The sequence below is a fragment of the Anser anser genome, assembly GCF_964211835.1.
Source record: "Anser anser genome assembly, chromosome: 18".
In the NCBI taxonomy this organism is placed as follows: Eukaryota; Metazoa; Chordata; class Aves; order Anseriformes; family Anatidae; genus Anser; species Anser anser.
In genome coordinates this window covers 9954919-9976717 of record NC_139739.1, presented here as the reverse complement: position 1 = coordinate 9976717, position 21799 = coordinate 9954919, and the positions used below count along the sequence as shown (strand labels likewise).

Sequence of the window (21799 nt, the reverse complement as noted above, 5' to 3'; positions counted from 1 at the left end):
TCCAACCAGCCCCTTCACGCCCTCCTGCTGCGCTCCTCACCCCTGGGAGAAGCAGCCCCTGGGCACGTTCAGCCCCTGGGCGCAGAGAAGCGGCCCCACGGCCACCCCCGGCCCTCCTCGCGGCTCGCCCCAGCCCCAGCCCCAGCCCCCGCCGCGCCCCGTGCGAGGGCTGTGCCGGTGCCTCGGTGCTCCCGGCCGCGCGCACCCAGCGGTTATTTGGGATTCTTCGCTCCTGCCCGGGCTGCCCGGGGCTTTGTCCTTCGCCATACAGACGCCGAGCCCCGATTAGCTGAGTGCGGACCGGGGGCGGCGCCACGGTGCGGGGGGTGGCTGGGGCACAACGGGACCGGCCGAGGCGCGGAGCCAGCCCCAGGCACGCCACGGGCAGACCCGCCGCCGGTGCCCCCTGCAGGCAGCCCCCCGCAGCCGGTATGTATGTATGTATGTATGTATTTATTTATTTATTCCCTCTTTAAGCGGCTCCCTTCCTGCGGCGCCCCCTCCCGTTACCGCGGCGGGCCCTGAGGTGAGGCGAGGCCCCGACCCCCCGCCCCGCGCGCCCCCTGGCGGCGGACACGAGCGTGCGCGGGCACGGGGCCGCCCCCCTCCATCGCGCACGCGCCTAGCAGGAAGCCCCGCCTTCCCTCAGAAGGGCGAGGGCGGGAGCGGCTTCGGGAGCGGCGAGCGCGCGTGCGCAGTGCGTCACGTGGCGGCGGGGCCCCCTCTTAAGGCGGCGCGCGGGGCGAGCGCGAGGCATTCTGAGGCGATGGCGCGCGGCGGCAGGAGCGTGGCGCGGCCCGCGGCGGCACCGGCACCGGCCAGGTACGGGGCGGGCTGAGGGGGCCGGGGCGGGCTGAGGGGGGCCTGGCGGGGCTCCCCCCCCCACCTCCTGACCCGCTCTTCTCCCGCAGCCCGGCCCCAGCCGCCCCGGTGCCGGCGGCGCAGCCGGCGCAGCCCGGGCTGATGGCGCAGATGGCCAGCACGGCGGCCGGCGTGGCCGTGGGGTCCGCCGTGGGGCACGTCGTGGGCAGCGCCCTCACCGGAGCCTTCAGCGGCTCCTCCGAGCCCACCAAGGCGGCCCCGGCGCAGGTAGGAGCCCGCGTGTCCTTGTGCCGCCCTTGCGGGGCCGGGCCGTGGTGCCCAGGCCGTGTGGATCGGCCCCAGCGGCGCGGAGCCTGCCCGAGCTGCGCCCCTAACCCCGTCCTCGCCTCCAGGAGCCTCGCCAGCAGCCTGTGTACCAGCAGCAGTCGCCCTATGGGCCCTGCCACTACGAGATGAAGCAGTTCCTGGAGTGTGCTACCAACCAGAGAGACCTGACCTTCTGTGAGGGCTTCAACGAGGCGCTGAAGCAGTGCAAATATAGTAACGGTGGGTCTGAGTCCCAGCGGTGGGGCTGGGTGGTGAGGGAACTGCAGCTGGGAGAATGCCAGAGCGTTTGAAGGTTGTGTAAACAAGCTGCCGAGCGAGCGGTGCCCTTCAGGGTTCTAAGTAGGAAGTGGCTCTGCCTGTGTGAGTGCCTTTTCCTTCACCTGGAATGCTGAAGGGAACCGGAAAGGGCAGAAGAGGTAGCCCTGACCACATCCCTGAAAGTGACAAGATTGTAGATAACTTCACAGAGCTTCCTTTTTGTTGCTTTGAGAAGCCTGCTGCTTTTACCACCTGCTTTCCTAGTTCCTGCTGCACCTATTAATAGTAGATTTCAGTCCTTATGTCTTAGGCTTAAGGTGATCACCTTAGGCAGGAAAGTTTTTAACTGCAGCTGCTGGAATATGCACCTAATACTGACCTTGTGTTTTCTCCCATGTAGGTGTTTCCTCTCTCCTGTGAGGAATCTGCCCACTTGTAGGGAGAAGAAGAGCCTGGTGTAGAGCCCTGATGCCTGCAAGGAGTGGAAGGAAGGATGGACAGGTGACGAGCTGGAGGGAACAGGCTGACCAGATCGGAGTCTTCTAGGGGTAACTTACTTCTGGAGTAACAGGGAAGTAAAGGAACGGTTGGGTTTGTGATTCTGGAGTTCAGATAGTGTTGTATTTATTATGGAAAAATAAAGATGCTTATTTGGAACTATCACCTATGCATTTTCTTTATTTAATATTTGAGCTAAAACTAAGCTACCCAGATATTACCCATATTATCCCCTTTCAGGGCAAGGCACGTCTGTTTGTGTGTTTCTGCAAGCAGGAGGTGCAGCCCAGAAGCAAGAACTGTGCCTGCATGGCTTGGCAAAAGTAGATGCACAACTGAGCTGAGATCAGATTGGCAACACTCCAGACAGAGCAGGGGCTGGAGAGAGGTAATCTGAGATATCCGACAGTATTTTCAGTAACATTCTTCTTGCATTGATAACCTCTTCCTGAAGAGCCGTGTTCTGACCCAGGAGCTAGGAAGGCGTGACCTGTCTGGCTGCATGACTCGGATACAGCCAGCTGATCTTCCTTAGTGAGTTATGCAATGTTCTCAAGGTCACCGGCTAAAGGTGAAGCTCAGGGCTGCTTTCTATTTCTGCCATTATGGCAGAACAGCCTCATTACGGCTGCCTGCAGGCTCTTCTCAGGAGACCCTGCTTGGCAGCAGATCATAGGGACTGCTGCTGAAGGTCCTGTCCCATTCAAATATCCGAACTTAAATGCTTGGTGGAAGTTGGTGTTCTGAGCTGTGCCTGTCCTTAACCGGGGTGCCTCGCGCTCTCCTGAGAGGCGGCCAAGTTAGAAAGGTGCCAGAGACTCAAAGCCCGAGTGTTGTTGTGTGCTGAGCTGCTCCAGTGCGAGCAGGAGGAACCACTGTAAGTGGAACCAATGAGTCTCATCTTGCTGCCTTCAAGAAATATTTAACTTGGTGTGTGCTGGTCTGTACGGAGAGGCTGCTAGGGAAAGCTATCAAGCATACCTGCAGCGAGTGTGTGCTGTCTTCTGACCCATCCTGGCAAGTTCCAGCAATGGTTCTGCAGTTGACACTGTGGATGTCTCTTGAATGACTTCCTGCTGACCGCAGGGGATGGTGAGCCTCCAGGAGGCCCCTGCCAGTGTGGTGGAGGTGTTTAGGGCAGACTTACCCAGTGAGCTGAGGCAGGAGGCGTGGTTCCTTGCTGCTCAGGGCAGGCCATGCTGTGGGAATGTGAATGACACCTTGAAGCAGAAGGCAGCTGCTTGTGCCTGGCCGGGGTGCTGTTTGCACATCGGTGCAGCTTTAGTTGCAGAACATCAGAGGAGAGTGGGGGGTCCTGGGGGGGCCGGGGGCTCAGGCAGCACTATGGCGAGTCCTGGAGGCGGTCACTGCACTTGTGCGTGTTCCCATCAGGCCCTTTCCTCATCTAGGGGTGCTCTTTGGCTCTGAGCTCTTCTTGGGCTGGGCCCTCCTCTGCAAGGAGCCTTTCCTCCACTGCTCTCTCATTGGGGTGTTTGCTGAGAGCTTCTGCAGCCGATCTGTGGAGCAATGCCCAAAGAGTTTGGTCCTTTCCTGCTGTGTCAGTTGCCCACTGGTGTGTTAAGTGAGGAGATGCTGAGCTGTGAGACTGCAGCCTGGGAGGTGGACATCTGAGTCTCCCCAGCTCATGTTGTCCCTCCCTGCCTGCCCCAGGAGCTGACTCCTTGCCTTGCACCCCTCCCAGCTGTGGGGCTGGTGCTGTACCCTGTACAGCTTGGTGTGGGGAGGGCGGGCAGCGGTGCCTGCTGCTGTGGTAGGCAGGAGGGGCTCTGCGAAGCAGCTCTGCCTGCTGATAGTCCCCTCTTGCTGCCTGAATTCACCTGCTGAGACCCGCAGGTGACAGTGCTCTCACAGCAGTGCCAGTCCTGAAGCTGTGCTGAGGGGGCACTGCAATGCAGAGGAGCGCTGTCCCCTGGATGGTGTGCAAGGGGAGTCACGCCTGCACCCTCAGCTCCTCTGGAGATGAGGTGGGTGCCTGACTTACCTGCGAGGTCAGGGTGGTGTTTCCCCAGGTTCTCCAGTAAGGGTTCGTAGCAGGTAGCTTCAGTGCTTTGTTCTCCTACCAGCAGAATGGGAAAAGTGGGTTAATCCCTATCTTGGCTGAAAATTGGGATCAAGACTTGGAATTGGGGCAGGTGGCTCTGTCATGAAACTCCTCCTCCCTCAGAGCTGCTACCTCGGACTCAGGGTACAGCTCTAGTTTCTTCGTGCGCTGGCTGTTCTTTCTCCTGAGAGCTACTGTGTGGTGTCCAAACAACTGCTGGACAGAGACCCTGTCCAAAGGCACATCTGTGCTGGTAGGCTGTGACAAGTGTCACTGGTGTGCGGGGCAGTTCCTTGCAGTGCTACCCACCCCTGCAGCAGACCCGTCCTGGCCCAGAGGCTGAGCTGTGCTGCCTTGCTGAGGAACTTACTGGTGACTCTGACGAGGATGTAGCGTTGCCTTTCCCGTAGGTATTTACTGGCAAACTCAGAGGCAGGATTTTCCACTTTGTTTAGGTTCATCAAGGCCCCTGCTTCATCCACAAGATCGATGCAGTCTGGAGGGGAAGAGGTGTGTAAAGATCCCGTGTGTCCCTTCAACCTCTACAAGCTGGTACAGGCTTAGAGGTACTTCCCTTGGCAAGTTACGCTATGAAGAGAACGCACTGAGGTCTGCAGGGGAGGATGTTTGCTACCCCTGTGTTTTTGGGATGACCTGCAACTCCCACACAACCCTTTTGATCCCCTCTGCTGCTTCTCTAAGGCTCTGCCCCTGGGGCGGTGGCTGCTCGCGAGCACTCGGTACCTTCTGTCGCGCACTGACACTTCCTCTTCAGGTGTGCGGTGAGGATCAGGACGCGGCACTGCAGGTTCACCAGCTCCTGGCAGTTGGCTGTGGGCAGGGAATGAGAAGTGGGTAAGCGAGGTCACCCTGGATCCAGGGGCCCCGCTGACATCAAAGGGGGGTGCTGTCATGGGCAGCAGAGCTGGGGGCCCTGCGTGGTCTTTCAGCAGGGCTTTGAGCTTGTGGTATTATGGGCTGTGTCTGCTGTGCTGGGAATGCGCCAGGCTAGGAGCTGGGATGAGCGTTCTGATTTGGGGAAAGCTGTTCTGCTTCGTGAAGCATCTGTCCTTTAACTTATGTTCCTCAAATAGGAGTAGGAAAAATCCACGAGCCCTGGCCCTGACGTTCCCCTTCCATGAACTTGTCCAGGTCACAAGGGGAAGGAGCCGGACATCTCGGCTGAGTCACCGGGGGCTGTTTTGGCCGTGAACTCTCACCGAGTGTGTCACGATGGAGAAATCCCCAGGGCTGACAAACGTCAGCAGTCAGAGCTGCGGAGGCAATTGAAATAGCAGAGGGAGCAAAGGCATAGTCCCACGTGTGTCTGGCAGCTTCAGCACTGAGTGTCTGGGGTCAGGTGAAGGCTCCTAGCCAAGTGGGGGCAAGGCCAGGACAGTCTCTGCCCATTTCCTCATTCCCTGCTGTGGATGCTTGCACTCTGAAGCCAAGGGCTGGGGTTAGAGCGAGGGGAACCCTTCCCACAAAGCGGGGAGCAGAGGAACTGCTGGCAGCTGTCACTGCCTGGTGACTTTCTGTCTCTGTCTAGACAAGCAAAGCCCCCTCCAGCGATTTCCTCAGAGCTGCAAAGCTGGGAACACGCAGCAAGGACAACCTGGAGGGAGTTTACCCCGCAGGTGGTGCTGGCTGCAGCCCAGTGATCCGCCCCTTGCCTGGCCTCCCTTCCTGTGGGTAACCGAGCCCTGCTGACATAGTTTTGCTCTGTGAGTCAGTGTGCAGGGATTAAATATCTCCATCAGGTAACTTTTTAAAATAAATAGATGGAGCAGAGGCTCTGGTAGAGCTCTCCTGCCCTGTTCCCTGGCCACAGGGCGTTGCTGTGCATCAAGGCGCTGTGTCCCTGCCTCCCTGTGGGGCCACCACCTGGCACCGAGAGCAGCCTCGAAGCCAGTGCTTTCCCCACGTACCTCCGTATCTCACCGTGATGAACATTGTGCTTCCTGGCGGGGGCTGGAGGCAAGGGGCTGCGATGTCCTGCGCGCAGTGGGGGTGACAAAGTGCCTGGGTGTTGTGCGCCGAGAGGAGGGGCGGCGTTTCCAGCTGACACTGTCGTGGTTTCAATAGCAGATTTCCCAGCAACGGGGAATGGCCCCCGCAGATTCCTGAGCCTCCTGTGGCTGGGCGCTGGGAGAGGAGGGGTAGAGCAGGGCTTTGTTAACAACAGCCTTTCAGGAGGCTGCTCCCAGTCTGTCTCTTCACAGTGCTGGTGATTCCTGCCCCTTGTTTGCCCTGCAGCCCCTCTGAGTGCCAGACCGTGCCTGCCCGGCTGTGCCCAGCATTGATGCTGGTTCATGTTTGCTCTCGGGCTTTGCACAGGCAGTTGTTTTCCTGCCCCTCTGTGCCACCAGAGCAATCTGCATTGCTCGTGCAGCAGCTGCTTAGTGCCCAGATGTTGCCATACACATTCAGCAGTGCTTACAGGGCCCTGTAGCATCACCCTCTGTAGCATCACCCCCTTTTCTTGCAGGGATGCCAAGACACACAGGTGAAATCCTGTCCTGAGGACCTGAATGGTGGGACCTAGTACTGACGCTGAGGCACAAGGAGTGATCTGCGGGGAGCTGTGCTGTGTAGCTGGTACTCACAGCTCTGTGGACAAATCTCCTCTCTCCAGATCTCCTTGCATGGAGAAAGGGCCCTATGGCTGTGCACGATGCAGCAGGGCATGTGTGGGCAGAGCTGTGCTCACAGCACTGCTCTTCTGATTTCTCTCCTGAGAAGCTGTGAAACCACAGAGCAGAAGTCTGGTTCCCAGCAGCCTCTCAGAGCTGGGGCCGGTTGTGCTGCAGCTCTCGCTGCTGGGCCAGCCTAAAAGCAGCCTGTTGCCCTGTGACCCTGGTTTCCATATCTAACACGTCTGAGGGCTCGCTGTGCTGCAGGGCACGGCAGCTGTTGTACCGGGCTGTGGAGGACCCATTTTTCCCTTACAGGTGCCGTGGTGTGGTATCACAGCTCTCTTTAGCCCTCACACGTGAGCCAAGAGATGACCACAGCAGGAGGGCTGTGTTCTGAGGCACCGGGAGACTTTGCGCACCACCGCTTGGTATTTCTGCTCTCAGGGTGGTGATAGAGCCCACCCTCTATCGGGAGAGTCCCTGGAGCAAGCGGAAGGGGAAGGAGAGCACGTTTCTGTGATTAAAAACAATTCTTACATGGAGGAAATTGCCCCCTCACCCCAGCCTGAGCGTTCACACACTGCGCCCTGCCCTGGGGGATCAGCCTCACGCTGGGGCAGCTCGGTGGGAAGGCACGGGGAGCAGGTGGAGCAGCGTCAGTGCAGCACTTTGCCCCCTGTCCCACAGGGGCTGTGGCCTCCAGCGGGTGGGCTCCTCTCCTGCCTCCAAACACAGCAGGGGACAGACCTGGGGGGCTGCCCTGGGCAGCCGGGAGGCTCGGAGTGACCCTGTGCCGTTGCTTTGAGCAGACCCCAGCACGGCGGGCGCCTGGGGCCTCCCCGTGCCCCGGACTTGGTCCAAAATAGATGTGACCTGGTGGGACAAAGCCACCCCGAGGGACAGCCCGTGCTGAGGGTTGTTAGCGGAGCTGTTTCGCACCGTCCTGCGCACACGTAGCGCGCGGGCAGCTCCTCCCTGTGAGGTGAGAGATCGGGTGCTGCCGAGAGGCCTCCTCCTGCCTTGGCTGCTGGAGACCGGGGCTGGGCATGGCGCTCGCCCTCGCCCTCCTGCCACTGCTGCTCCTGCCCTGGGGTAAGTGCCTGCTCCGTCCCTTCGCCCTGTTGGGAGGCACTGGGACTGTCCCGCCTCAGCCTCGCCCTGCTTTGGGTTTTTTTGTGTGGGTGTGCTTTGAAAGCCTTACTCCCTCGCGCTGCTTGTTATCCCCCGCCATGCCGTGCCTCTTCGGAGCCCCCCTGAAATTGAGAGAAACGAGCAAACAGCTCCTGATGTATTTTGCAAAAGTACCTGGATGCTGAATTGGAGACAGAAATACTAGCTCAGAGGCACAGTGTAAGGAACTTGAGTGCATCCGTTTGTTGATCAAGATCTAGTGTACTGATAACCAAAAATAATAAGTCTGCAAGGTTTTTACAGTTGCTTGGGTGAAACCTTCGCTGCCACCTCCTCATCGCTTATTTCAGTTGATGAAATCTTACCTTCTGCAGGGTTGTTGTTGTCTAGGCACCCTTCGTGGTACTGGCTAGGAAGCTGTTCCTGGCGGAGTTCTGTGCTGTGTCTCTGAGCAGGGATGTGCAGGCTGCAGTAACTGGGGGCTCCCGTGGCTTTAGGGGCCACTGGGCGTGCAGATGAGCCCCAGGCTCCCTGCGGCTCTGTGTGGACCTAGGGAGAGGTTTAGGGAGGGAGAATTTGGTTGGGGCATCTGCGTGCTCTGTGAACCCCCCAAAGAGATAAAATTGGTGGGGCAGCTGTCGGGCCCTCACCTGGGGCATTTGCTCTGTGCTCAGTACCTGAAGCCAGCGCAGTGGTGCAGGATGGAGTCAGTGTGCCTGCTCCTTGCCTGGGAGCAGGAATCGGGGCTCTCCTCCAATTCTCGCTTTCAGGTTCAGGGACTCTTGGATATCCTGAGAGTCAAGTGGTTCTTGTGACTGAAGGGGAGCCTGTGGTTATGGAGTGTCCTTTCCGCAAGCACACTGGCAGTGGTGATCCCTTCTATGAGCTCATCTGGAGCCACAGGAACATGTCAGGAAGGATCCTGCAGTTTAGGATGACACGGTCCAATGCCTCCTGTGCGCACCGCAGCGAAGGTCACTTCAGCGGCACTGTGGATTTTGAAAGGAGCGTGAGCTTTCTGAACATCTCAGAAGTGCTTATGAATGACACTGGCCCTTACCTCTGCTATGTGAAGATAGGGAGCAGCAACCCCACCGAAAAGGTGACTCACCTGCTCGTTAGAGGTGAGTCCGTCTCTCCTGTTTTCCCCTTTCTTTCCTTCCAGCATTACACCTGTGCATCCCTGAGAAAGCGTAGTCCTCTCTTGTCATCGAGTGGCTTCCCAAAGCCTTTGGGAAGCGTTAGCCTTGTTGGACTGAGCTCAGGCAAGGGACCCGCCCCCGTGCTGGGAAAAGGAGAATGGTTTGCATTTTAACACCTAGCCTTACAGAGTTTTGTTTTACATTCCCACTGGCTTGTGCAGCCCCCAGTAACTTTTGTGGGCACAGTGCTTTGCCTGAGCTGGCATTATGCAGGCATCAAAGCAGCTCTGACATGACCACCCACGTGAACCTCTCTTCTTTGCAGGTCGGCAGCTGTGGGCAGCCTCTGGGGGCCTCAGCTTCTCTGTACCTCAAGGAGGCGAAGTCACCTTGGACTGTGATTTCCCTGCCAACCTGACCAGGAACTTCACCAACCTCTTTTGGCTGCACGAGCAAGACCAGAGCCCACCCCGACTCGTAGCATGGCACCTCACATCCAGTTTCCAGAACGATAGCGGCAGCATTGGGAGTCGTTTCCAGAGCATATTTGATCTGGAAAATCACCGGAGCCGTCTCACCATTACTGGGCTGGAAGAGGAGGATGGTGGCTGGTACCAGTGTGAGGGCCTGGGAGAGCTTTCAGGCAGGCAGAGAGGGACGAGAACCAACCTTGCTGTGAAAGGTGAGCTTGTTTTCTGGGACCTTGTGGGGCAAGCAAAATCCTTCTGCTCTGGTAAGTCTTTGCATTTCACAGTCAGTCTAATCCATGGGCTTAATCTGCTCGGGGCTTGATGACAGGGTGCATGTGACACTTCTCAGCTGGGACACATCTTAACGTGTGGTGTGCCTCTCATTCACCTTGCACTGCCCTGCAGAGCGTGGGGAGTGCAGGCAGGCAACAGCTGGAGCTATGTCTGCAGCACGCTCGTACCTGCAACAGGCTGAGAGGCCTGGCTGCCCAAAGTGTGAGCTGCTGTTGTGCTGCAACGGCAAAGCTTTGCAAGGTCAGAAAACATGAAAGCGAGATGCACAGATAAATGTAAAGTGTCTACAAAACCACAGAATGTTATCTGTGAAGAGATACAGGTTACGCACCCCTTGCTGCAAGTGGTTATCTGTAAAAGGTATCACCTTGATGTGATTCTTTCAGGAACCGATTTTCATCTCTACCGAACAATGACATGGATTTTTAATGCATTTAGTTTAATGTGTACAAGTGCCTTTTATCCAGTGTTACTCAGTAACAAATCCCAGCAGAATTGTTCACTGTGTTTGCAGCCTGGCCAATTAATCCAGAACACGGTTAATTGAAATTATGCAGTAATTTGGACTCACCGTGACTCAAGTGCGAAATACATGATGTGAGGATAAAGCAGGACCCTCTTTTGAAGTGTAGGACATGCCGTGTCCCTGCTGATTTGGTGCCAAAAAGATGTGATTCGTATTTCAGAAGAAACTCTTAAAATTTGCTGGTTCTTGTGTTCTTGTTCCCACATCCTTACGCCCGTGGTGGGGTGGGCATGGCCTGCCTCCTCAGCGCTGTTAGCCTTTTTTCACAGGTTTTCTTCAATGTCTTACCCACGGCCCCTAGCTGCAGAGGTTGGAGTCTTCCATGTTTTCACTGAAACCACCAACCCGCTTGCAGGTTTGTGTGTCCCAGTATATATGACAATATGAACTCTAGGAGTACAAGCCTGCATTCTCCTTTCCAGGCTCCTCGGCTGTCCTGCTGGTTGCTTTGGGGAGCGTTGCGTTTGCCGTCATGGCTCTGTGCTTGTACTTTCTGTGTAAGTAATACTGGGCAAGGAACACGGCTTCACCCAGGCATCACCTCACACCTTATCACAGCAGTGGCCTGATCTCTCCTGTCTCTGTGAGGACACTGGCCCTTCAGCAACACGGCCAGGCCCTCACCTGCACTGCGCTGTGTCCTCTGCTGACACCTCGCTGCATCCCTTGTGGTCTCAGCCGAGCGTGGGGCACCGGGAGCAGACGGGACTCACGTGGGTGGCACTGCATCAGGCCGCTGCTGTCACATGGAGGAGCGTGAGAGGAGGCCAAAAGCTCCCCCATGCCCTGGTAGAATGTCTTTCAGCAGTTAGTGTGATACGGGGTTCAGCCTTTGGACTGTAAGGAGGTGTAGAGCAGGCCATTATAGTGGGGAACAACCGTCAGGCAAAATCCTTCCGATAGCGACCGGTCCCGGTCTGTGAGCAGGGAGGCTGTGTTAGAGCCGTGCTATTTCAGCGTGGGCTGCTCCAGCAGAGCTGTGTCCCCTCTGCTCTGTTTCAGACAAGCATCACATCCAGCTGAGGAGACGGCGCACCTTGCAGGACGCATCGGGTCCCTGCTGCAGGCCCGCAGAGGAGGGCGTGAGGCAGCCTGCAGGCGGGGAAGCTGTCAGTGTGAGCGCTGGCAGCATGGCAGAGTACAGCGTGAGTGCGGTGCCGGGCAGAGCCCAGCCACTGCTGACTCCTGCAGCAGTGCAGGGGCTGGCGACGGAGCCCTGAGGAGGAAGCCATGGATGGGGCTGCTGAGCAGTAACCGAAGCTGTTGTTTGTTCACAGCTCCTCACTTTCCCAGGAAGGAACGCCGCTGCTGCGGTCCGGGGACAACGATGACAGCCCAGGAGAGCCCAGTGGGACGGAGGGAGCTGTGCTGTGCTTCCAGTATTCATGGCACTGTGGATAATTCCCCTCCACTGTGTATCATGCAAAGGTCCCTAGCAAAACCTTCTCTCCCTTGATGGTTGTTTTTTGTATTCAATTAAAGCCTCTCAAGGACAGACTGTGTGTACATTCAGTCTCTGCTGTACCTGGCTGTTCTGGCTCCTTGTGGAGCTGGCTTTCAGCTGCTCTGTATCCAGCCTGGCTCAGACCAACCCTTGCACCATCCCCAGGGGCTGATGCTACCCACCAGACACAGCCACATCCTCCTCCCGTGGAGGAAAAGCCTGGCAGCTCTGCAGGATGAAGCAAGGCCTGCATGGGGACTTCTCTAACCCAGGGCAGGAGAGAGGTGCTGATGTCTCTGTTCCTATTGCTGTCCCATCAAAACAGCACTCCAACACTCCACAGCCTCAGGGGAAGCACCGACAGCAAATGCCTGCCCAACCCCAAGGAGGGCCAGTGTGTTTCAGCCTCCTCGTGGGGCTGTACGACCATGGCAGCTGTGTGCCATAGCCCAGCCACACACAGGGCCATGCAGTCCCACCAGGCACAACCCAAACTTTGCTGCCTCCTGTGCTGCAAGCGCGCAGCCCACTCCCAAGCGATGGCGTTATGGCGGCTCTGAGGAGCCTCAGCCACCACCTTTTGCTCTCGTTTTGCTCTCACTGCTCCCTGGGGAGGCTGTGTCACAGTAAATTGGTCAAGGTTGCGTAGGGGGAAGTAATTGCTTTTGTTAGACCAGCTGATAGAGAAGAGGGGAAAAAATAGCTGAGCCGTTGGGCACGTGGGCCCTTGTTGAGACCACTGCAGCGTGTCGAAGCAGAGCAAACATCCGTCTTGCTGGCGGGCCATAGCACCCAGTCTTTGGGACCAGAGATGCAGTGTTGGGTTGGTGTAATGAGGCAGGACCCTGTCCCGGAGCTCGTGGCTCCATTTTCCCTCAAACACAGACCATGCTCAACCACTCACAAAATCTTAGGCTTGGAGATGCCTTGGGAGCTGGGCTGCAGAGGTGTGCGTGCCCTGTGGTGGCGTTACAGACAGGAGGGCCTTCACACCCACTGATTCTGGAAGCTCTTTGCTTTACCGGTCTGCAGTCCTTCCTCACCAGACACCACCTGCGCTGCAGCCACAGCCCCCCACACTGTGTCCCTCAGTAAATGTCTTCTGGAAGGTCAACTTGTTTTTGGTGGTGTCCCCACCCTTGTACCCCAGTACCAAGGGCAGTGGAGCAGGCTGACATGTGCAAGGCTGTGCCTGGAGGTGAAGGTGCTGACGCTGGGCTGGGCTCTCGCCCCACTGACTCGAGCCCCCTTGCTGAAGCCCAGTTGCAGCAAATGGAGCGACACGGGCAGCTGAAGTCCCCAGCCCCCTGTGTCATTTACATACACCTCACTAGCAGCACATCAGCCCGGGCTTGTGCAGTACCACAGCCCGTCTCCAAAACAGCCTCCCTTCCTCTGCTCCCCATCCTGGCCCCTGCCATGGCCCTGGGCTTCGTGGTCCTGCTGCTGGTGGGGACAGCAGGGACAGGTAAGGGCAGCGTGGCTGCACTAGTTGATGCTGGGGAAGGTGGGCAGGACTGAGGTGTGTACGGGCAATGTTCAGCCGAGCTGGGAGGTATGCTCCAAGGCTATGTGGTGCAATGAGTGGGGCTGTGCAGTGGGGACACCTAAAGAGGGTAAGGGAATATTTTGGGGCTGGGGGTGGTTGGGCACGGCTCCCCATCAGTAACCGCATACCTGGTACGTGCAGCCTGCAAGGCTCAGCAGGTGCTGACCCAGCCGACCACCGTGTTGGTGCTGCCCGGGCAGACCGCCCGGCTGTCCTGCACCCTCAGCCCCCAGTACAACATCACCGACTTCGGCATCACCTGGTACCAGCAGCGCCCGGGGCAGGCCCTCAGGTACCTGCTCTACTACAACTCGGAGCACGACAACCACAAACCCACCAGGATTCCTGACCGCTTCTTCGCTACCAAAGACCTTGCCCGCAACGCCTGCATCCTCACCATCACGGACGCCCAGGAGGAAGACAACGGCAGATATTACTGCTCGCTGTCCTCCACCAACAGCTGGCTGTAGCAGCGGGGAGCAGAACCGGCTTGCCCCATGCGCCGTGATGCGATGCAGGGCTGGAGGGAAGGGGCACAGACCTCCTGCAGCCCGGGGCCAGCACGGCGCAGTGCCGCAGCCGCCTCACCTTCCCTCCCTCACCTTCCTTCCCTCCCCTCCCCTCCCTTCACCTCCCCTCACAGTCCTGCTCTCCCCACATCCCAGCGGCGGTGGGAGCACGGGGCCATGCCGCGGGGTGCCTGAGCTGGTGGCCGGCAGGGGCTGCGGTTTGGTAAAGGCAATAAAAATGTTCGCCCCTCCGACGCCGCGCTTCTGCCTTCGTCTCTGTGTGCCCTACCCCCCGCCGCCATCTTGTCGCCCCCCGCCGCCATTTTGTGGCGCCCCCCGCGCCCCCCGCCGCCATTTTGTGGCGCCCCCCAGCGCTCCCCCGGCTCCTGAGGGGGAACGGGGCGCGGGGCGGCACGGGCGCTGCTGGGCGCTCCGCACGAGCGTGGGCACGCAGGGGGGGCAAGGCGTTTTTCCGTTAAATTCTCGCAGATTACGTAAAAACGCTATGGGAAAAACGGGGGGATGCTAGGGGGGAGGGGACACAACGCCTCAAGGTCCCCCTCGCAGCAGGGACCGCTCCAGAGCGCATGCGCAGCACAGTCGCGCACCCCTGGGGAGGGGGCGCTAGGGGGCGTGGCATGGGAAAGTTGGGCGTCACGTGGGGCGGAGCGGGCGCTGCCATTGGCTTGTGGGAGGGGAAAAGGAGGTGCGTTACTTCCTGGTTACCGCAGTCCGCGTCGGGGTAACGGGGCGGGCGGAGCTCTGCGGCGCAGCACGATGGTGAGCGGCCGCCTCGCATCGCCTCCCACCGCGGGGCTGCGGCGGTGCCTGCGGGCCCCGAGGCTCGATTTTCTGCCGTGCTCTCTGCACCCCTGCTGTTGCTGGGTGGTGAATTCCCTCCACGGGGGAGCGGGAGCCTGGAGCCCGCCGTGCTGCACGGGGGGAGTAGCGTGGGCCTGCTCTGCCGGCCCCTCGGGCACTGCGGGGCTAATCCCGGGAGGCTGCACCCAAAAGAAATCCCTGCCGGGCCTGTAAAGGCTGCTGGAATTAGCAAGCGCCCCGGAGCTGCTGACTGACTTTGTACTGCTGAGTAACGTGGCTTAAAACTCTCTCTTTCCTCCTGCTGTGTGTGAAGCTGGTGTTAGTACTCGGGGACCTTCACATCCCGCACCGATGCAGCGGTCTGCCTGTGAAGTTCAAGAACCTGCTGGTTCCAGGAAAAATCCAGCATATCTTGTGCACAGGAAACCTCTGCACCAAGGAGAGCTATGACTACCTCAGAACTTTGGCTGGGGACATTCACGTTGTTAGGGGGGACTCTGAGGTAATGTTCTTGCTGCTCTTAATTCCCCCGTTCACTGTCCTGCATGCTGTGGCTGTCTCAGTGAAACCTGAGAGGTCCTTCAGTGTTAGCAATTACGGAGTGGTAAGGTGCTGGGATAGGAAATAGGAATAAGTAAGACTGAAGAAGCAAAATACCTTTCTAGATGTTCCTCATTGCAGTTGCAACCAGGGAGGACTTGGTGTGCAGTGGTAAAACATGCACTTAATTTGTACAAAGGCCTGTACAAGTCTGCTTGTGACTGTTGTGAAGCCACTGCAGCTTGCTTGGGAGTCACAGGCATGGGCGATGTGTGCGTATTTACTTACTGCTGAGTAGCCCTGACGCTCCTGATGCCCACACAGTTCCTGTCGGGCACGAGATCCCAGTTCTTTGCTCTGCAGTTGCTCTTTGCTGACAAATGGTGCAGGCTTCCCAGGGTGTGTACACTGAGAGAGACATTGTGAGCTTGGGTGGTGGCAGGTGGGTTTGTGTCTTGGGTCACGTGAACCTGCACGGTGTTGATGAGGAGTCTTCTGCTGATTTCTAACCCTTGTGTTTCTCCTTCTCAGAGTCTGAATTATCCTGAACAGAAGGTTGTAACTGTTGGGCAGTTCAGAATTGGGTTGATTCACGGTCATCAGGTTATTCCCTGGGGTGATGTGGCCAGCCTGGCACTGCTACAGAGGCAGCTGGATGTGGACATTCTCATCTCAGGACACACACACAAATTTGAAGCATTTGAACACGGAAATAAGTTCTACATCAACCCAGGATCAGCTACAGGAGCCTACAGTGCTTTAGAAACGTGAGTGAAATGAGCTTGAACTACCCAGTGCAGCACAGCTCATGCACGTTACCCCAAATGTGTGTGTTGAGCCCCCATGTTGCAGAGCAGTGCTGAGCAGCTGTGACATGCAGGCCACCCCTCCTCTTCCCAGATAATGCAGCCTGACACTCCCCCTGTTAACAAGATTTTTAGTTCATGAATTGGGCCTAGCACTGGCGTGTCTGGTGCTGGCTGCTTCCTGGGCCCGCAGAGGGGTGAGCTGCTGCAGCTTCTTGGAGTTGTCTTGCCTTTTGGTGTCTTCCAGGAGCTGCATGCTGACCTCTTGTAGGAAATGAGGCCTTTTGAGGCACTTCCAGGGTCTGAGACACACAGCAGCTGGCACATCCAGTCATGAGAGCTGTTCTTGGGAACTGCAACTCTGTTTGAGCTGCTGCTGTCAGTGCCTCTGAGCTGTGGTACTACTCAGATCCCTGCAGCCCTTTGCAATCAATTGTTTTAGAACACATTCACATAAGATAGGTTAATAACAAGAATTATAAGCTAATCAGGGTGATTGTCAAAGTATGTTTTCATTCCAGGAACACTATCCCTTCATTTGTACTGATGGATATCCAGGCTTCCACGGTTGTGACCTATGTATACCAACTAATTGAGGATGATGTGAAAGTGGAAAGGATTGAGTTCAAGAAATACTGATGCATCTTTAAATCTGCTTGCTAACTTCATGCTGCCTCTGTCCTTCTCTTTCCAGTTTAAATGGGGACAGGCCACGGGGGGGTGCTGTTGCAGCAGCATGTTTGGTTGTAAATGGGCTACAACGTTAATGATGGTGAGCCTGCAAAGCGTAGTCTTGGTTCGTGATCGAGGCTTGAAGCAGAAGAAACTTGATTAGCTCGTCAAAAACATGCTGTGCCCAAGAAGCAGGTGCTGTGCTCCTGGCCTGGAGAGGTAGAAAGGGTGGTGGTAGCTGGGACAGAACATGTGTAAAATAAGCATAAATAAACCTATATTTTCATGTGACTGGGTCCTATTTATTATTCCTTAACTGAGAATGGGGGCAGGAACCGAGTCCAAGGGGCCTCTCTGGGGCCTGAAAGGGAGCCTCTGTTTGCTTCCCGAGGAATACCATGAAACCTTTCTGCAGTGGTTGGAGCTGTCTGAGGACTTGTAACAGCTCTGACGGCCCCGGGGTCCCCTTGCAGTGCCTGTGCAAGGCCCGGGGTGGGCAGGAGGCACTGCTGCAGCACGGGGCTGTTGGTGTTTCTATAGATCACAGTGGAATGGCCAGTGCTGGGGGTCTTCTGGTACCAGCCATAGCCACCGCTACTCCCAGAGCAGGTGATCTGCACCGTGTCTCCCGGATTCGCCAACTTCAAAAATGGCTGAGTCAGTGCTGCCTGGACCAGGGAACCTGAAGAGGAGAGAGAGGAGAAAATTGGGCTCAGCGAGTGCCCCACCTGCACAGCCCTCACTGTACTTCGGCGGGATGGGGATCGCCACCATCCAAGGAGCAGGGACCGCAGCCACAGGCACGTTGGAGCATCAGAGTGCTCCCAGGGTGTCCCAGCACAGAGGCAGCTCCAGCAGTAGCAGAAGGACTGGGCTGCCAGCACCGACGGGTGGCAGGGCTGGGGGTAATGCAGTGCCGTGCCTTTGAGAGGAAAGGGATGGTGGGAGCCCTGTCCCCAGAATCACCTCCCATGCAGCAAAGTACGACAGGGAGGATACTCACAGCCATGGCCATGCATGGGGACAGAAACCTGCCTCAGCCCCGTAGTCCTGCTCAGCCATCGGGGAGAAGGGCAGAAAGCCTCCATTTTTAACTCTGGTCTGTAACTCTGAGGTGCTTTTACCTCCCTGGGCAGCTGAACTCCATCACAACCGTGCTCTCACTGCCCCTCCTCAGAAGGAGAGGGGAAGAAGAAAGTATGCCAGAAAGAAAAAAGGAAAAGCTCATGGCTTGAGCTATGGAGGATGTAGTTAAAAGGAAAGGAAGAGGGGAAAAAAAAAAAAACAACAAACAGCAAAGGCCACGTGGAAGCACAGAAAGAGGAAAAAGTTATTCTCTCATTCGCATCACCAAGTGATGCTGGGCCACATCCTGCAAAGCAGGACCACAATACACACAGTGGTTGTTTGGGAGGACAGACGGCTTCTTAACGAGAGCCCCACCTCTCCGTCCCTTTCCCACCTTTACTGCTGAGTATGACCTTGTATGGCGTGGAATATCCCTTGGGTCGGCTTAGGCCTGCTGCCTGGTGATGTCCCTTCCCCACCTCATGCCCACCCCCAGCCTGCTGGCTCCTGGGGGGCCTGCGTGGAGTCCTGGTGCTGTGCCAGCACTGCTCAGCACCAGACACAGCACTGGTGTCATAGCAGTGGTGTTCTAGCGACAAGTGCAGGGCACAGCACTGTATGGGCTGCTGCAGGGAGCGCTAACTGCATCCCAGGTAGACCCAGCACAACGCCCACACATTATTCCATGCCATCTGTGTCACACTCAGACTCTACATACATCAGCACATCATTCTTCTCATCAGCACCGTCCCTGTCCTTTAACAGATACACAGACAGGTACTTCTTTTCACTTGACAATCCTCTCCCAAAATGTCCATAAGAACTGCTGAAGGTTAAGACTTCATCTGCCAAAGTGGTCACCCAGGAAAAGCGGAGTAGGATAACTGGAGGCCACCACCAGCTTCTGGACCACATCTCCCTGCACCACTGAAACACCACCACTGCTGTCGTAGCTCCCACAGTAATAGACGGCCTCATCCTCGGCTTGGACCCCAGTGATGGTTAAGGTGGCTGTGGAGCCAGATGTAGAACCAGAGAATCGTGAAGGGATGCCCGAGGGTCTGTTGCTGCTGCCATAGATCACGGTGACAGGGGCACTGCCGGGGGTCTTCTGCTGGTGCCAGCCATAGCCATCGTTACTCCCGGAGCAGGTGATCTGCACGGTGTCTCCCAGGTTCGCCGACTTCGAGGCCGGCTGGGTCAGCGCTGCCTGGACCAGGGAACCTGGAGAGGGAGAGGAGAGAGGGGAGAAAACGGGGCTCAGCGAGTGCCCCACACGCACAGACCTCACCGCGCAGCAGCAGGATAGGGATGGTCCCAGTGCCAAAAGATCTTGGTCCAACCGAGGGACCCACAGCCCCACACACAGACAACGGACAGAGTCCCAGGGCCCCTGCAAGGAGAGATGGAAGCAGCAGCAAGAGAGGCACCAATGGGAGCAGGCAAAGGGGCTGGGGACAATATAATGCCATGCCTGTTTTAGGGATAGGAACAAGGCACACCAGCCCAGTGGTGCTGGTTAAGTGATGCAGGGAGATGTGGAAGTGAGGGAGAGAGGGGAGCTAAAGATGAAGGTTTTCTGCCCTTCTCCGTCATGGCTGCAGGTGAGGTCTCTTCTCTTCCAGTGGTGGTGTTCCCTTTCCCAGTTCATGGAGAGGTCTGTGGGGGGCACTCGCTGAACCCCATTTTCTCCCCTCCCTCCTCTCCCTCTCCAGGTTCCCCGGTCCAGTCTGCGACAACTCAGCCGGCCTCGGTGTCAGCAAACCTGGGAGAAACTGTTTGGATCATCTGCTTCAGGGGTACTGGCAACTACTTTGGCTGGTACCAGCAGAAGACCCCTGGCACTGCCCCTGTCACCGTGATCTATAGTGACAGCAACAGACCCTCGGGCATCCCTTCGCGATTCTCTGGTTCCAAATCTGGCTCCACAGCCACGTTAACCATCACTGGGGTCCAAGCCGAGGACGAGGCCGTCTATTACTGTGGGAGCTACGACTACGAAGTTGGTGAATCCGGGAGACACCGTGCAGATCACCTGCTCCGGGGGTAGCAGTGCCAGTGATGGCAACTATTGGTATGCCTGGTACCAGCAGAAGACCCCTGGCACTGTCCCTGTCACCGTGATCTATGGCAACACCAACAGACCCTCGGGAATCCCTTCACGGTTCTCTGGTTCTACATCTGGCTCCACGGGCACGTTAACCATCACTGGGGTCCAAGCCGAGGACGAGGCCGTCTATTACTGTGGTGCCTGGGGTGGCAGCGCTGGTCACGGCGAGTCCCAGCAATGGGGAAGTGAGAGGCCAAGCTGCTGTGGTACCAGGGCCCCTCGGGTGCCTGCTGCTGCAGCTTGGGCCTGGTCTAGGATCAGGAAATGCCCCCGTGAGGTGGGTCCTGCTGTGTGGCACATCCCCTCTGTGTATCCCGCAGTGATACAGCCCCCGGGATTGCTGCTGTTCCTCTGCCCATCGGCCTGTATTTTGGACATGGTGCTGAGGCCCAGACTCTGTGCCGTGCAGCTGCAGCTGTGCAGGGACGCGGAGGCATGGGTCAGAGCAAAGGCACTGAGGAGATGGGGCTGGGTACTGGGTGCAGGAGCCAGGGCAGAAGAGCAGCAGATTAAGGAGAAAGTGCAGGTGCTAGGGCTGGGGAAAGCCTCAAATGCATGGGGCTGGCGCTGATCTGGAGATTGTGTCCCCCAGCCTGCTCCATGCTGGGGCACTCGCTGAGCCCCGTTTTCTCCCCTCTCTCCTCTCCCTCTCCAGGTTCCCTGGTCCAGGCAGCGATTACTCAGCCGGCCTCAAAGTTGGTGAACCTGGGAGACACTGTGCAGGTCACCTGCTCCGGGTGCAGCTACAACTACTATGGCTGGTACCAGCAGAAGACCCCTGGCACTGTCCCTGTCACCGTGATCTATGACAACAACAAGAGACCCTCGGACATCCCTTCACGATTCTCTGGTTCCACATCTGGCTACACAGCCACCTTAACCATCACTGGTGTCCAAGCTGAGGACGAGGCCGTCTATTACTGTGGGAGCTACGACAGCAGCAGTGGTTATGATAAGGTGATGCTGACTGGGCAGAGAGATCCTGCATGTCAGAGAGGTCGGTTTAGTCTCCCCCTTCCTCTCAGCTAGGCAGTGCCATCTCACCAGGTGACCTGCTGTCCTTCCCCTTGTCCACCATGTCCCGGGGCTTCGCTGCATTTCAGCTACCCCAGGCTGAGTGTTGCCCAGGGCCTTGCAGCTGCACAGCTGCCTGCAGTGCACATGGCTGGGTGCATGCGCGTTGTGCACCTGGGGAGTCCTGGGCATGCCCTGGGCAGATAAGGAGAGCTCCTGCCTCAGCCCTTTGGTTGCCCAGTGGTCTGGTTCAGGCACTGGTGTTGTCTGTGTCCATGCAACAAGCTGCAGAGATGTGTGGTTCTGGGGGTAGCTTTCAGTACAGCTGATAGCAGCAGAAGACCCCTGGCAGTGCCCCTGTCACGGTGATCTATAGAAACTCCAACAGACCTTCGGGCATCCCTTCACGATTCTCTGCTTCTACGTCTGGCTCCACAGCCACGTTAACCATCACTGGGGTCCAAGCCGAGGACAAGGCTGTCTATTACTGTGGGAGCAAGGACGGCAGTGCTTGCCAGGGTCACAGTGAGTCCCAGCAGTTAGGAAGTGAGTCACTTTACTGGTGTGGCCCAGAGCCCCTTGACTGCCTGCTGCTGCTGCTTGAACATGGTGAAGGAGCTGCCAATGTGCCCAGTGGGATGGAACCCATCACGTGGCAAGTGCCCTGTTCCAGCACATCCCCTCTGTGCTGCTTGCAGGAATGGAGCCCCCGGCAATGATGCCCTTTCCCCTGCCCATCGGCTGCTCGAGTCCTGGGCACCTTGGGGTGGGCATTGCGGGGCCAGGGAGTTCTGCAGGTGGGGGCATTTCCCATGTGTGTGGTGGCTCCTGGACACCAGGGGCTGCCGGGTACAAATCAGAGCTGAGAGTGGGGCTGCTCCTGACAAGAGGCATGAATCCAGGTGGCCTCTGGAGTGGGACTCCAGAGTGCCCACCACCGTCAGCTCATGGGCAGCCTTGTGGAGCCATAGGTCCTGCTGCCTGACGGGTGCCTGTAGGCAGAGTGGCCTCATCCCACTGCTGCAGCCTGGTGAGGTCTGTACATGTGGGGCACTCACTGAGTCCTGTTTTCTCCCCTCTCTCCTCTCCCTCTCCAGGT

General features: G+C 57.5%; 6 protein-coding genes and 1 gene segment (V, D, J or C); 5 read left to right on the top strand and 2 right to left on the bottom strand.

The window, feature by feature from the left end:
• Positions 1-667: 667 nt before the first annotated feature.
• Positions 668-2070, top strand: CHCHD10 (coiled-coil-helix-coiled-coil-helix domain containing 10). Its single transcript, XM_083803632.1, has 4 exons — positions 668-822; positions 912-1089; positions 1215-1368; positions 1808-2070. Exons 1-4 carry the CDS (start codon positions 767-769, stop codon positions 1825-1827), a joined length of 408 nt encoding a protein of 135 aa, XP_083659758.1. The 5' UTR covers positions 668-766; the 3' UTR covers positions 1828-2070.
• Positions 2071-2217: 147 nt separating this feature from the next.
• LOC310883404 (uncharacterized protein C22orf15) lies at positions 2218-6242 on the bottom strand. 2 transcript variants are annotated; one of them, XM_083803649.1, is made up of 5 exons: positions 5896-6242; positions 4712-4798; positions 4338-4463; positions 3908-3982; positions 2218-3422 (listed from the first exon to the last, which is right to left on the bottom strand). In XM_083803649.1, the coding sequence occupies exons 1-5, from the start codon at positions 5918-5920 to the stop codon at positions 3307-3309; spliced, it is 429 nt and encodes a 142-aa protein (XP_083659775.1). In that variant the 5' UTR covers positions 5921-6242; the 3' UTR covers positions 2218-3306. The 2 variants fall into 2 exon arrangements, with proteins under 2 accessions (XP_083659775.1, XP_083659774.1); XM_083803648.1 differs by having other exon boundaries at positions 2218-3982; positions 5896-6022.
• A 208-nt stretch (positions 6243-6450) lies between these two features.
• LOC310883398 (polymeric immunoglobulin receptor-like) lies at positions 6451-13436 on the top strand. Of its 3 annotated transcripts, XM_083803628.1 has the most exons (7): positions 6453-7695; positions 8505-8858; positions 9202-9558; positions 10589-10663; positions 11169-11311; positions 11444-13078; positions 13301-13436. In XM_083803628.1, exons 1-6 carry the CDS (start codon positions 7650-7652, stop codon positions 11495-11497), a joined length of 1029 nt encoding a protein of 342 aa, XP_083659754.1. In that variant the 5' UTR covers positions 6453-7649; the 3' UTR covers positions 11498-13078; positions 13301-13436. The 3 variants fall into 3 exon arrangements, with proteins under 3 accessions (XP_083659755.1, XP_083659754.1, XP_083659753.1); XM_083803627.1 differs by having other exon boundaries at positions 11169-13078; XM_083803629.1 differs by lacking the exon at positions 10589-10663 and having other exon boundaries at positions 6451-7695; positions 11169-13078.
• On the top strand, positions 13030-13629 carry LOC310883743 (pre-B lymphocyte protein 3-like; the record flags this gene model as incomplete). Its single annotated transcript, XM_083804556.1, has 2 exons — positions 13030-13078; positions 13301-13629. The coding sequence occupies 2 exons, from the start codon at positions 13030-13032 to the stop codon at positions 13627-13629; spliced, it is 378 nt and encodes a 125-aa protein (XP_083660682.1).
• On the top strand, positions 13625-16799 carry LOC310883400 (vacuolar protein sorting-associated protein 29-like). The gene is made up of 4 exons (XM_083803631.1): positions 13625-14448; positions 14804-14992; positions 15562-15797; positions 16358-16799. Exons 1-4 carry the CDS (start codon positions 14191-14193, stop codon positions 16473-16475), a joined length of 801 nt encoding a protein of 266 aa, XP_083659757.1. The 5' UTR covers positions 13625-14190; the 3' UTR covers positions 16476-16799.
• A 1618-nt stretch (positions 16800-18417) lies between these two features.
• On the bottom strand, positions 18418-19172 carry LOC310883742 (Ig lambda chain V-1 region-like). The segment is given in 2 exons: positions 19160-19172; positions 18418-18800 (listed from the first exon to the last, which is right to left on the bottom strand).
• A 1054-nt stretch (positions 19173-20226) lies between these two features.
• Positions 20227-21799, top strand: part of IGLL1 (immunoglobulin lambda like polypeptide 1) — a 36977-nt gene continuing 35404 nt past the window's right edge. The window contains exon 1 of one of the 2 annotated variants that reach the window (XM_083803616.1): positions 20227-20629. In XM_083803616.1, the coding sequence (XP_083659742.1) occupies positions 20242-20629 (388 nt within the window). In that variant the 5' untranslated portion in view covers positions 20227-20241. Of the gene's footprint in view, positions 20633-21799 lie in introns of both variants that reach the window. The other variant, XM_083803615.1, reaches the window with a different exon arrangement.